This window comes from Aricia agestis, chromosome 9, assembly GCF_905147365.1.
Source record: "Aricia agestis chromosome 9, ilAriAges1.1, whole genome shotgun sequence".
Classification (NCBI taxonomy): Eukaryota; Metazoa; Arthropoda; class Insecta; order Lepidoptera; family Lycaenidae; genus Aricia; species Aricia agestis.
In genome coordinates this window covers 13,263,351-13,277,601 of record NC_056414.1, presented here as the reverse complement: position 1 = coordinate 13,277,601, position 14,251 = coordinate 13,263,351, and the positions used below count along the sequence as shown (strand labels likewise).

General features: G+C 35.9%; 2 protein-coding genes across 3 annotated transcripts in view; both read left to right on the top strand.

Moving 5' to 3' along the window:
• The window catches only part of LOC121730489 (cystathionine gamma-lyase), a 20,340-nt gene extending 14,820 nt beyond the window's left edge, over positions 1-5,520 (top strand). The window contains exons 7-8 of the mRNA XM_042119542.1: positions 3,628-3,802; positions 4,980-5,520. Of these exons, the coding sequence (XP_041975476.1) occupies positions 3,628-3,802; positions 4,980-5,127 (323 nt within the window). The 3' untranslated portion in view covers positions 5,128-5,520. The remainder of the gene's footprint in view (positions 1-3,627; positions 3,803-4,979) is intronic.
• Positions 1-14,251, top strand: part of LOC121730491 (trans-1,2-dihydrobenzene-1,2-diol dehydrogenase-like) — a 23,726-nt gene extending 9,475 nt beyond the window's left edge. The window contains exons 1-6 of one of the 2 annotated variants that reach the window (XM_042119546.1): positions 6,641-6,817; positions 8,366-8,570; positions 9,163-9,454; positions 10,607-10,853; positions 12,770-12,923; positions 14,078-14,251. In XM_042119546.1, coding sequence (XP_041975480.1) covers positions 8,366-8,570; positions 9,163-9,454; positions 10,607-10,853; positions 12,770-12,923; positions 14,078-14,196 — 1,017 coding nt within the window. In that variant the 5' untranslated portion in view covers positions 6,641-6,817 and the 3' untranslated portion in view covers positions 14,197-14,251. Of the gene's footprint in view, positions 1-6,640; positions 6,818-8,365; positions 8,571-9,162; positions 9,455-10,606; positions 10,854-12,769; positions 12,924-14,077 lie in introns of those variants that run through there. The other variant, XM_042119548.1, reaches the window with a different exon arrangement.

The window sequence follows — 14,251 nt, the reverse complement described above, 5'->3', positions numbered from 1 at the left end:
GAGTCGTAAAAGGTGATATTTAGAAAATCACATTCAAACTTAACGTACACGTAATAATTTAACGACTAAAGTCACACGAGCCGCGCCAGCTCGAGCGACGCATTTGTTTCACTCCCACTAGTGCCCGTGTGGGTATTAGAGCGAGCGAGAGAAATGCGTAGCTCGATTTTTATTCGGCGGTATCCGCTTTTCTGACATTTCACTAGATTTAGTTTAGTGAAATGACATATCACTAGATTTGTTTAGTAAGAAGACGTAAGAAACAAGAATATTCGGTATCTACCGCGATTTCGTGATATCTTCTTTTCCCTGCGACATATATATATATATATATATATATATATATATATATATATATATATATATATATATATATATATATATATATATATATATATATATATATATATATATATAAGGATTGACATATTCGGTCGCTAACGTAGATATGCATTCTTAAATAATTATGACCAAATAAACTTCTCAATACAGAGGTCCGTTAATTTTATTATTTTTATACTCTTATCCTTTTCGCTAATCGCCAAGTTACAGTCGCAAATTACGACGACAAAACCATAAAGTTAATACATCTAGCGGAATAGAGCAACAATCTCGAGCTGTCAAACGAAACCGAAATTAATTTTCATCTGTGTGAAAAATACGTGTACGTATACACTTTGACAAGCATGATTGAACATGAATTCTATGAGATTAAATTGTCAATGTGCGGCACGTGCCGACTGGACGTCAAAAAAAGAGTGCTGGGCCTCTATCATGAGCTCTTAAATCCATTCACTTTACGGCCTTATACAGTAAGTATAAGGACGTAAAGTGAATGGATTTAAGAGCTCATGATAGAGGCCCTGCTGTCATGTATCACACGTCTCTTTTTACCACGCAGTGTTACTGATAGTGACATCTCTCATGCCTTTGTTTCTCTATTCCGCTAGGTATATTAACTTTATGCGACAAAACACAATGTGAATTTTACACAGACATAGATCTTGATCTATGTCTCTGGTATTTTACATAGCTAATGATATTATAGACATGCTTAATTCCCAGAAATTTTTGTTTTTGAACTTCGTTAATATTTTCTGTAGCGGAATTATCGAAATAACCATCTCAAAAGAGAGTTTGATAATGTTATTTGCTGTGGAGCATTTTAATTATTTGCATTGTGTAAGTTGCAAGTTAATGTTTCATACATTTTAATTTTCACGCTGCAAGTCATATTATAACGTACTAATCAATGCATTGAATGCTTGATTTTGCGTGTAAATCATTGTAATTATTTATTTATTTATAAAGAGCTCACGCCTTTCTTATAGATCATTCGCTAAAAATGGACGAGGAAAGCTAATTTCGATTTCTTCGGTGGGGCGAGGAGTTAGCGGTATACGCTATTGGTGGATCCTGTGATCAGACGGGTTGATTGGTAAATCTCAATCAGACGCGACACCTCTTTGGTGGATAATATACACATGCGACGATATCCAGTCTCGCCAAAAGATTTAATAGTTGTTAGCGGCCAAAGACATACTGATAGATCAGATAGATTTTGGTGCATTATACAGATGGGCGTACCCAAGTAGGCGTGGGGAAAGGGGGGGCAGCGCCCCCCTCCCCTTCTTCCCCATAGAAGATAAAATAAACGTTAATTTTCCTGGCAAGTGGGTAGGTATTAAAAACGTGTTTCCCACTCTGCGCAAAATTAAGTGTTGAAAAAAAATATCTTTTCAGTCAGATTAAAAAAAGTCCTATACATATTATATAATAAGAACTTAAATGTATTATGTAAAACAACATACGTAACATGTTATCAATGTTTTAATAATATTATCATGTCATAATTTGTTACACTTACTAACTGTTAAGTTTCGTCATACAAATTTTTACATAATGTTTAAACACTTGATAGTGAATTATGATAATGGAGAAAGTTGACTTTGAAGTGTTTATATTTGCATGTATGTAAATATGTATTATGTATCTGAATTCTGAGTACATTATTTGAATGTCGAGCATACAATAACAACATTTAATTTAACACCTTGACAATCAAGGTCACTTTTAAATATTGCTTAAAAAGATAATGATTCATTGATATATTAAGGAAAGGAACATCACAACTACATAACATTATATTCAGAAACGTTTACGTTTACGTAACATAATAATTTAAAATAATTCCTTAAATTGCCGACAAAAGCTTGTTCAATTGGCAAATTACAGAGGACTTTATTGATATGATTGGCCTTCCAATTTAAGATTGATTGGAAGTCAATTTTGCATGTTATCTATACTAATATTATAAATGCGAAAGTATCTCTGTCTGTCTGTCTGTCTCGCTTTCACGCCAAAACTACCGAACCGATTGTAATGAAATTTTGTATACAGATAGTCTAAAGCCTGAGAAAGGACATAGGCTACTTTTTTACTGGAAAAAAGGGTTGTAAGAAGGTGAAAATACGAAAATTTGTTCAAATTAAGTTAGTTCCAAAAATTCATACTAGATGGCGCCGTGCGTCTCTTACATCGCGCTAATGCTTGCCCAACATCTTTCTATAAGAGGTGGTATCATCATACGTTTGAATTTCCATTTTTTTCGATTGTTATTTCTTTTTTACGTTATTTAATAAGTCAGTACTTTATATTATATACAGTGACGTAACCTTAAACCTATCAATGATAAATAGTTTATGGGTAAAGTTGTATAATTGGGGGGCTAAGGTTTTTTTTATAAAAGCTTTTGACACCAATTTTGTTGACATCGCGCGCTATAAACTGAAGTCCACGCGGACGAAGTCGCGGGCAACAGCTAGTGACTTATAAATAAGCTCACTAGCTATTTGACAGAGCTTTGCTCGGTATTCCATAAAACACGAATAAAATTACATTTTCTAAAAATGATTCCTAGCTAGATCGATTTATCGCCCCCGAAACCCCCCTATATACTAAATTTCATGAAAATCGTTGGAGCCGATTCCGAGATCCCAATTATACAATGTGTCCCGACACCGGTGTCCGATCCTTTAATGCCATGATCTATGGCATATTTTATCGACAAATTGGCCCTCAATTTTTTTCTCTCTCACGGTTGTAAAATGGCAGCCATTTTAATTTTTCTCGGGCTTTGACACTAGTCTGACCATAACTTCTCATGTAAATATCCTATGAAGATAAAAAAGGTCTCATTTGATAGCTAAGCTTGTAGACTACGCTTACACAGGCAATATGTTATAAATTTCGTGGAATTGAACATAGAAAAACCAAAGTTAAGATAAAAACCTCCTGTATCTTTTTAAAACAAAAAAGAACCAGTTTAATGTGCTAGATTCTTCACAAAAAGCCATTAATTAAAATATGCACAATTTTTTTTCTTAAACTTTGGTATTTAATTCCACGAAATTTATAACATATTGCCTGTGTAAGCGTAGTCCACAAGTTTAGCTATCAAATGAGACCTTTTTTATCTTCATAGGATATTTACATGAAAAGTAATGGTCAGATTAGTGTGAAACCCCGAGAAAAACTAAAATGGCTGCCGTTTTACAACCGTGAGAGAGAGAAAAAATTTGAGGGCCAATTTTTTTCTTTTCATTTGAATTTTTGTGTAACTTTCAGGTATGTCATCACACAAGCAGTTCGCGGTCGCCAAGAAACAGATGACAGGACATTCCGGAGTATTCAGCTTCAGACATTCGGGCGGTTTGAAGGAGTCCAGGAAATTCCTCAGCGCCCTCGAAATATTCATCCTAGCGGAGAGTTTGGGAGGATACGAGAGTTTAGCTGAGTTACCGTAAGCGCTATTATATTAATTATTTTTTAAATCACTAACGAAGAGTTAATAAGAGCCTGGCAGGCTGCATAAACAAAGCTGCAGTAAATTAATACAATAATAATAAGGAAATTCCTGAACGCAATTAATATGAGAACGTGCAGTAAAAAAATCATTTTCGTCGTTCTTAAAGAAATAACACAAAACAATTAATATTTACCATAAGGAGAAACAATATTATATCAACGATATTATATTGCTCTTTCTTACGGTAAATATAATATAATTTTAGTCGCGTCGTCCATTATCATATTTTATTATTAAGTTCCAATCACCAATTTTTTACTTGATTTGTTAAAAGCATCTCTATCTAATACCGCTTTGCAAAATCCACCTCTATCTAATTACCGCTTTGTAAAATACCATCTCCATCTAATTACCGCTTTGTAAAATACCATCTCTATATAATTACCTCCCTCGATCGTGGATAAACCAGACACAATAGCTTATCTATTGCTATCGCGGCCGCATGTGGTCGCTTGGGAGTTGAAGCATTAAAATACAAGTATCTAATTACCGCTTTGTTAAATACCATCTCTATCTAATTACCGCTTTTTAAAATACAATTTCAATCTAATTACCGCTTTGTTAAATACCATCTCTATTCAATGACCGCTTTGTAAAATACCATCTTTATCTAATTACCGCTTTGTAAAATACCATCTCTTTGAAATTACCGCTTTGTAAAATACCATTTCTATCTAATCACCACTTTGTGAAATACCATCTCTATTCAATTACCGCTTAGTAAAATACCATCTTTATTCTTTATCTAATTACCGCTTGGTTAAATACCATCACTATTCTAAGACCGCTTTGTAAAAAAATACCATCTTTATGTAATTACCGCTTTGTATAATACCATCTCTTTAAAATTACCGCTTTGTAAAATACCATTTCTATCTAATCACCACTTTGTAAAACACCATCTCTATCCAATTACCGCTTAGTAAAATACCATCCTTATTTCTGATTACCGCTTATGTAAAATACCATTTCTATCTAATTACCACCTTGTAAAATACCATATTTATCTAATTACCGCTTTGTAAAATACCATATTTATCTAATTACCACTTTATAAAATACCATCTTTATCTAATTACCGCTTTGTAAAATACCATATTTATTATTTCAGGTCAGTAATGACGCACGCATCAGTGCCGGCGGAGCAGCGAGCGGAGCTGGGCATCACGGACTCCCTCGTCCGGCTGTCAGTGGGCTTGGAGGACACAGAGGATCTCATAGCCGATCTCGACCAAGCATTCAATGTTGCATTTAAATAATTATTCACTCAACCCGATATTATGTATTATAATGTGATGTTAAATAAGGGACCGTCCATGGAGCGCTATTTATGTCTTTAAAATATTTCATACTCCTCATGTATGAAATATTTTAAAGACATTTATCTGTGGATGGTCGTTTACTAAAGTTCCTTTTAAATTATATTTTTTACCGATTTAACATGTTCGCGGCATTAGTATGAAAAGTTTTATAAATTAGTAATTTGAAAAAATATGAAGTAATTGTAACGCTAACTTTTAATCACAAAAGATTTAAATCACAATTCACAAGACAAAATGACCGCAGCTGTGGTGCAAATGGATTTTTAAATTTTATATTCGAACGTGTTAAATCAATGATCATGAATATTATATTATTTTTGTTTAATTGTTTTAAATGCTGGAATTATTGTTTATTTTTGGACATGATAATTACGACTTACGAGACCATATTATTATTAAATGATTACATATATTTTTATTTTGTTTAATTTTAAAAATATTAAATTATATTGACAAAAAAGGCGATCACACAGACAATCCATACTTACTAATATTATAAATGCGAACTCTGAGCGCCTCGGCCTCAAGGCGCGGTTCGCCTCTGTGATTGGTCCAAATTTTGACAGCCAACCAATCACAGAGCCTGAAACGTGTCTTGAGGCCGAGGCGCTTCTTAAGTACTGACCAAAAATACGGGCCCGTTTGAGTCCAGAGAAAGGACATAGGATAGTTTTTGTCCCTGAAAAATGTACGGTTCCAGCGCGGTAAACGAGTTTTGGCGCAACGGAGTTGCGGGCATCATCTAGTAGAAAATAAGTATCATCTATCTCTAGGCAGTTGACATTTGACAGACCAACGTCTTTTGGTCGATGGTCGGATCATGTCCATGCTCCATTAAACCCGCGTTCCATTTGATGTAAAAACGCTCAAAATAGGAGGCATTTTGAGCGTTTTTATCGTTTTTCACATCAAATGGAACGCGGGGTAAATGTAGATTGTGATCTGTCGGCTGGGTTTGACGTAACGCGACCATTGAGCAAACTACGTAGGTCCTCCATCTGCATAGGAATCAACTTCTCTGATAGTACTAAATACTAATGTAAAAACATGTGACCAAGTTGGTTGGCAGGCTGGCATTACATTTTTCAACATTTATTTTTGGGAACAACTTGGTGAATAGTAAAGCAAAATGCGTTACTTTATGCGTAACTTTATGTAATCCTTCGATCGTAAATTCTTGGAAATCTACTGTTATTCTAGTGAGTCTCGCTCACCGGTGAGCTTATGGGGCTTGATGGGTTGAATTTACAATGATGTTCAAAAACGGCATTCAAATCTTCATGTTTAAATCTCGAAGATCGAATATAAATGTTTTTGGAGGCAAAAATAACACCGTGCGTTGCTTATAATAATGATCAGGCGCTGCAATTTTTTTTCAAATGTCAAAACTTGTTATATCAGTGTCTATTTTTAAGCGCCATCTGTTAAACCGGCTATCGTTCAACAATCAACTGTCCACTTTTCTTACCAGTGACAATTTCCCGATAACATAACCAAATAAAACTGGTTGATTTCGATTATTTACCGCACTCCATATATATCGGCTTCAGAGGCGCTTCTAGTCACGAGTCGTGCATAATTCCTTTGGAAAAATTTACACTTCTTTGACAGCCGCACTTCCACAAAAGTAAGTTACTTGTTTTTTTGTAACTCTGCAATTAAACCTTTTATGGAATCTAAGTATCATTAACTATAAATATAATAATTTAAATATTTTGTATTCCGACAGCAATTATGAAGTACTTAGTACTTATTATTTTAGGTCAAGTACGCTTTAAGTGCTTATGCCTTATGTATTGTTTTAACATTGACAATGTTTATGACTATTATTATCTTCATAAAAGTGGTTTAGTCAGGGCTTTAACAAAAACCTTTTTAAAAGTTAATTTATATAGTTCAAAATTCAAAAGGTATCTAATAGTAGAGGAGGGGAGGCTGCTATTTTTGTAGTCACTCGAGCGTCATGGAGACTTAGTAGGTTTTGTACATTAGATAAAACAGATAAAAAAATAATAAGGGCGTTTTTTTATTTTAGTGGTGGGTTCAGAAACTGCAGCCATTTTAAAGTTTTGAAAAAGAAAATATATTCAGAAAATTGCTTATTTAAGTCAGTTATAAATATATTTTAGACAGCAAGGAGTAAATCATTTAGTTGAGTGCAAAATAAAATATCTGCGAAGCTTAGTTAGGAAAATATGAAGCCTTATTTTTTTCTATTTTAAAATGTCCCTACAGGCTTACCTAACCTTTGAATCGTCAGTGCTTTATATTATGGAAGCTTCTTTGGAGTATACTAATTTTACTAAACATCCAGTATCTTAACCGATTCGTGGCCACTGCCGCGCCCAGCGCGTCATTTAAAAAGATTCAGTAGGGCCGATGACGCGCCAGGCGCGGCATACAAGGATTGTTAAAAAACAAAACTAATTTATTATACTGTAATTACAATTCCTTAGTCTAAATGTGCATAAAACACAACCAGTGGCCAATGCCGCAGGTGGGGCGTCATCGTTTAGCAGGGCCGATGACGCTTATGGCGCGTCATCGAACAAACTGCTTGGCCTGTGGTAAGAATTTGTGAAAATGAAGGTGGCAACGAATCGGTTAATCTGACAGATCCGATGACATTTCAAAGTAAAAAAAAAATTAACCCACCACATGAGAAATCTGATTTCCATACCATGATAACTAGACACATGTCGAAAGCCTATACAAGCTTAATCTGACACGCTGGAGCTACTCCCGAAATCCCCTATTCCCCTCCCCAACTATAATATTTTAGTACTATGTAACTATGTAACATTACCAAAACTGCCCAGTTTTCGTATACTTATGTTAGTCTATATCAGCATCTGAGCAAATGTGCCAAATTTTTTGTTAGGTTAGGGATAGTGTAAGTTTCATCAAAATCGGTGCAGTAGTTTTTGAGATACGGAATTTTAACTCTCAATTACGCGTACAATTTTGAAGTCGGTTTTATATTTTTAAAATACTATTACATATTATATCGATATAACTTACAAGCATATTAACAACGTGTGTCGTTCCAACTTTTCTCAGTAAATAGAGATGGGAATGGGATGGGACAGACGTATCATACCTCAATAAAAAACAAACATTTTCTCCTCGACACGAAACATCCTGTAGGTATATTAACATAATGGTCTGTTGTCAGATGTCGTTACGCTGGGGTATAGTATCCGCGGGCAAGATCTGTCACGATTTCGTGAACGCTTTCAACTCTTACCCGCATGTCGGCGACCAGGTTATAGCCGCGGTTGCCGCGGGCGACCAGGCCAGAGCAGAGCAGTTCGCCAAAACACATGGCATTGGAAAAGTGTTCGCCTCATACAATGATATGGCCAAGAGTAAGGATGTCGGTAAGTTAAATATTTCCCTTTCGTATCCCTTATTGTTGCTGCTATTAATCCAGGATTAAAATTGGATTTAGCTCGAAAAGAATACAGTTAGAACTTAGAGCGACCCCACATTGCTGCTTTGCGTTGTCGGATGCAGTATTTTGCTGGAAAAGGTGATGTCGCCGCAACGCACTCAATCGAGGAAGCTTTGTTTTTACTATAATATTATTCAGATTTTCCTTACCACCACTGGTGAAAAGAGCATCGCTATAAGGAAGCCTGCTCTCGAAAAATGCAATATTCTAAGGCTCATAAAATCAGCGGGGCTAAAATGGTCACATTTAGCAATTCCTCTCAATCAATTCAGCAAATGAATTGTCAAAACTGTCAAACTGACAAATGTCAAATAAGTACGAATTACTAGACATGAATTACAAGCAGACTTGCATTTTGCGATTAAAAAAAAAAAGAATCATATTATGATTCATAATATGATTCACCAAAGCGACCATTTTAGCCCCCTGGACAGTTATTATTAAACCCTTCTCACCATTAGAAGTCCTTTCACTACCTACCGAATATTGATGCATTGATTTGTTTTTAATTATTCCAGACGTTGTCTACATCGGCGCCCTCAATCCGGACCACTACAATCTGTCCAAGCTATTCCTGGAGTCAGGAAAACATGTGCTTTGCGAGAAACCGCTATGCCTAAACTACAAGCAGTCTGAAAGTCTAATCAAAATCGCGAAGAGCAAAGGGCTCTTCCTCATGGAAGCGGTCTGGTCGCGTTTCGCGCCCTCATACATCGCCCTAGAGAAAGAAATAGCTGCCGGAAATCTTGGGGATGTCCAATTTGTGGAAGTCAATTTTGGTGTGCCCATTATCAGCGTTCCGAGATTAGGGTAAGTTATTGGGAATACCTAATGGGCATTGTCCAAAAAAAATCACATGTACTTTTTATATATTTTTTCGTTCAAATAGGGTATTTTAAGAATATAAATTAAATAACTGACGTCATCATCGGCGGCCAATAATTGACCTCTGCAGTATGTTTTTTTCCTTTCAATCTTATTTATAATGGCTGGTTCGTCAAATGCAAGTTCTCATTATGTGAAAGCTGATACGAGAAGCTTACCAAAAGTTTGAAACGTAATGTTGGTCGAATTTATTGCTAATTTAACGCCATTGAAGGTCAAACAAAGGTTAAACATATTTGTTCAAAAATATAAGTAACTAATGGGTATTTTTTTCGTTTATATACAGAAAAACGATCACTGACCTTATTCCTCGAAATGTTTTTGTAATGAGCAAAATTAAAAAAAAATGGACAATCCCCATTGGCCAATTACCTATCAGCATGGCCGCGGAGCGCAACAGAGAGAATGACCCATTCTCCGTTCCGCTCCGCCGGCGTAGGACGGGAGTGCGGAGACGTCGCTATGCGTGCCTTCAATAACTTCCGTCCCACGGGGCTCCGGGTCAGGATGGGAACCTGCCCGGCTTAGCTAGTCCCGGCACCGAGGGGAACGCTTTAGTTTGCCCAAGCGTTCCCTAGCTTGGTGGAAGTCCGGTCCCTTGTGAGGTAGACCAGCCGGTCGCGGAGGGAGTCCTGTGTTAGACAGATCCAGGACATCCCTCCGTATACGGCTGAAGGCAAACCGCAGGTGGTTTTAGTGGGTAAGAGTCCCACATACCCCCAGGGTACTTCAGTAACTGAGGCACATCCCTAACCCGGGACACCAGAGGGTTACCCCTGCGCATCAAAAAAAAATAATACCTATCAGCATCCTCTGGGGCAAATGCATTAGTATGTTATTTAGAAAAGTTTTGTTAACGGACTTTTTTTTTTCAACAGAAATTTCGACTGGCTAACGTTAAAGTAAATAAATGTCAATAAAGTTATTAAATAGATAAACTACTGCTGAAAAATCTCAGAAATCAGACATTAATATTGCATCAACGATCTTCTCCTTCTTAGAAGTTATAACGTCACAGCAATTTTGAGTTAAGTTTTAGGAAAACATAGGAGTTGAATTACCTCTTTCTTTTCACAGCACAAAGAACATGGGCGGTAGCGCAGTCCTGGATATCGGGATTTACACGTTACAGTTCGCTCAGTATATCTTCAAAGATGAGCCTATAACAGTAACAGCGCGGGGTGAGCTCAACGAAGATGGAGTGGATATTGTGGACACTGTCATCTTGGAGTATGCGGGCGGTAGACGCGCTGTACTTAACATTAACGCGACAATCAAGTTGTGGAACAAAGCCACCGTCGTTGGCACTAAAGGCAGAGCCACGGTAAGATTTTTCATGGGGATATCGAATATGTGGAAATTTTGGGAAGGACTAAACGCCACTCATCTACTTAACTAGCCCACTAAAATATTAGCTATCTCGATCTTTGAAAAATAAAGTCAAAATATTGTAACAATTTTAGCAGTATCTGTATAATAATAGGTATGTAATATGTTCCACTGCTGAACATAAACTACTGATCTAGTTATGATTGTGGTTTTAACTGATTTTAGGCCGGGTAGCTATGTAGACTTCATAATTTGCGTAGTTTTTACTTTTTAGTAAATGTTATCATAGTTTACCATGTTTTGGCAAACCTTATCATATTATGATAAACCATATCATCAGTTATCACTAATCGCGCTGTCAAAGTTTATGTATAAACTATAAATGAGGAAGATCCGAAAGTCAAATTGATAAGAATGATAACATTGACGTTGGAACTTTTAACAATTCTTAACATTTACAAGAAATTATCTCAACCTGAAATTACGTTTACGTCCTGCAAAACTTACGTTGTGTGATGACGTAAGTTTTGCAGGACGTAAACGTGAATTCAGATTGAGATAATTTCTTGTAAGTAAATGTTAAGAATTGTTAAAAGTTCTAATGGAATATCATTGTAATGGCATAAAGCTGCGTAAAATTTATAAATGACATTTTTAGACACATCCAATATGATCCTAATTTAATGGTGACGCCATTACAATGTTATTAACTGTCAGTGTCATAGGGATCAAGGTTCACCGCGCCGAGTATAGTTTATCAAATTACATTTAAGTATAATATTAACCACTAGATACTCGGCAAAAATCTGTCAAAAATAGAAATCCAAAATCCAAAAAAAAAATGGCGCCAGGCCCCGCCCCTTTTTTACAAATAATATAATATTTTTACATCCAACCCACATTTTATGTTTCTGTGAAAAACATTAACAGCTATGTTAAATTTTCTATCTATCAAGCCATCATAATTATAGTATTTAGTCTGATTTAATATTATTTCACAGTATGTACTTTGAAAATTATTTTTCTGACCCTTTGATTACAAATTAAACAATATTTTGTTATAATCTACACGACGGAACCCTAAATTAGACCCTTGTATCAACAATTCATCGAAACATCTTGAATTGTTTATACCGTGATTTACGACCCAAAAAAACCGGTTTCGTATAACCCACAAGCAAACTTCGTCATTAGTACTATATAAATAAAGTTCAAAATGGCGCGGCCGGCAGAAAATAGCCGTTATCTGTGAACTTTTGTTCTCAATTGTTTAGAAACGTAATGCATAATATTGATATAAATTGTCTTAGAGACATTGTATAATAACTTGTATAAGCGTTTTACGTAATTAATTTACAAATATATGAAGCAAATCACGTCCAAATCACCAAAAAATTAACCAAATTTTCGAGTGTAACTTAGAAGTTTTTACGATGTATTTCTTTCAAATGATTATCTAAAATAATTAATTATTAGTAAATTTAGGTATTTTACTACTTACATTCGTTAAATCAATCCATTATTTCAAACAAATTACACAACACTGCAGAACACACACGAAAAATTTCACGATTTTCAAATGACTGAAAAATATTCGTCGACCACAGATTGTATAATATTTTGCATTCAGAATGTGGCAAATGTATCATAGCTCGTAACTAACCCAACTTCTTCATACAAAAGTAGTCTCTAAATCAGCGAAATACGAAATATAATCGAATGAAGAGCGCGGCCCACTTGGGCCTTATGGCGCTTGACGGAATGGCGCTTGACATTTAGCGCGGCCCAAGTGGGCCTTATGGGGATTAAGGAGTTGAGTTTTAAAGCATTATTTCGCAAGAGTAAGACAGAGTTGTTTTCAAATTTCTATCGTTCAAAAAACGCAAACCTTTAGCATATGTCTTATTTTAGGTTGAAGATCCCTTCCATTTCCCCGAGGTGTTGATAAAGGCAGATGGCAGTGAACAGAGGTTCCCTCTGCACAATTTAAAAATACCATCTAATTTTGAAAACAGTGCTGGTTTAGTGTATGAAGCCCTCGAGGTAGCGAGATGCATCAAAGAGGGTAAGGACATTTTTTTGAGAATTACATTAAATTGTCTCTGTCTATAATGCTAAGTACTCACATACGGTTTTGCTTGATAGTTTTACTTCAAATCGAGCAATAACCACCGAGTGGACCGCAAAACTGACAGCTCGAAGGCTCGCTTCGAGCCGGCTCGATGGAATTAAATATGTCAAATATGTCATTTCCTTCGATTCGGAGTAAAACTATCGAGCAAAACCGTATGTGAGTACTTAGCATATTAATTGATCGCGATGCGTCATGTTTTTGCTTACAGCATATATTCACCTCTATTGTTCTATTATTTAAGTACAAATTTCTAGTATGAAAATACAGAAGCTCATCGACGCGTTCGACGCTTCCATATTTTCATGTTTTCATAGCAGAAATTGGTATACGCTTTTTCATAGCAGAAATTGGTATACGCTGGTTTTTATATGAGACATAATATTATATTTAGTTAAATGCTTTATCGACGGAGAGCTGGCGACCAAATCGGTCATGTGGCTTTAGCTGTATTAAAACTCCATTAGCTACTTCGTTGAACAACCTTTTCTTATAATCTGCTTGCTGGCAGGCCGGGTGTGGAAAAAACGGAGAAAATGTAGGTTCAGCCACTTTTTTTTTTTCCAAACAGTTACTTTGTACTTCCTGTGCACCCAATTTTTTTTTAAATCGATCGGGTGGTGGGAAGGGGTTGCCAGCATTAATTAAAAGTAGGAAAATTATTATTATTTTCACGTGGGTTCAGCTGTGTTAGATTTTTTTCTGACGCGAGATTAGTTAGTATGTAATCCCCAAAAAAAAAATAGCCAGACAAAAATATTGGTGGGTTAAGGTACCGAAAACAATTGTTGAAATCGACGAATTTTCGTACAAATTCAAAGTTTTCAAGAATTGTTTTCGGTACCTTCTTATCGATATTTTTGTCTGGTTATTTTATTTTTGGGGATGACATACTAACTAATACTAATCTAAACCAACATTTTGTCCCCACCCCACTACACCCACAGTCCACACCCACCGCCCACGGCCTGCCAGCACGCAGATAATCAGGTTGTTCAAGGAAGTAGCTAACGGAGTTTTAATACAGCTGAAGCCACATGACTGATTTAGTTGTCAGCTCTTAGTCAATTATTCCCTTAATTTTTTAGATCTGACTGAATCGCCGAGAATGTCACACCGTGACAGCTTGGTCCTGGCTAAACTTATGGACACCGTGCGAAAACAAGTTGGAGTTAAGTTTGATGTAGATGACAAAGAATTCCCATGAAGAATAAAGTTATAAATGTTTACAGAGCTTTTAATAAATTTATAATTATAATTTC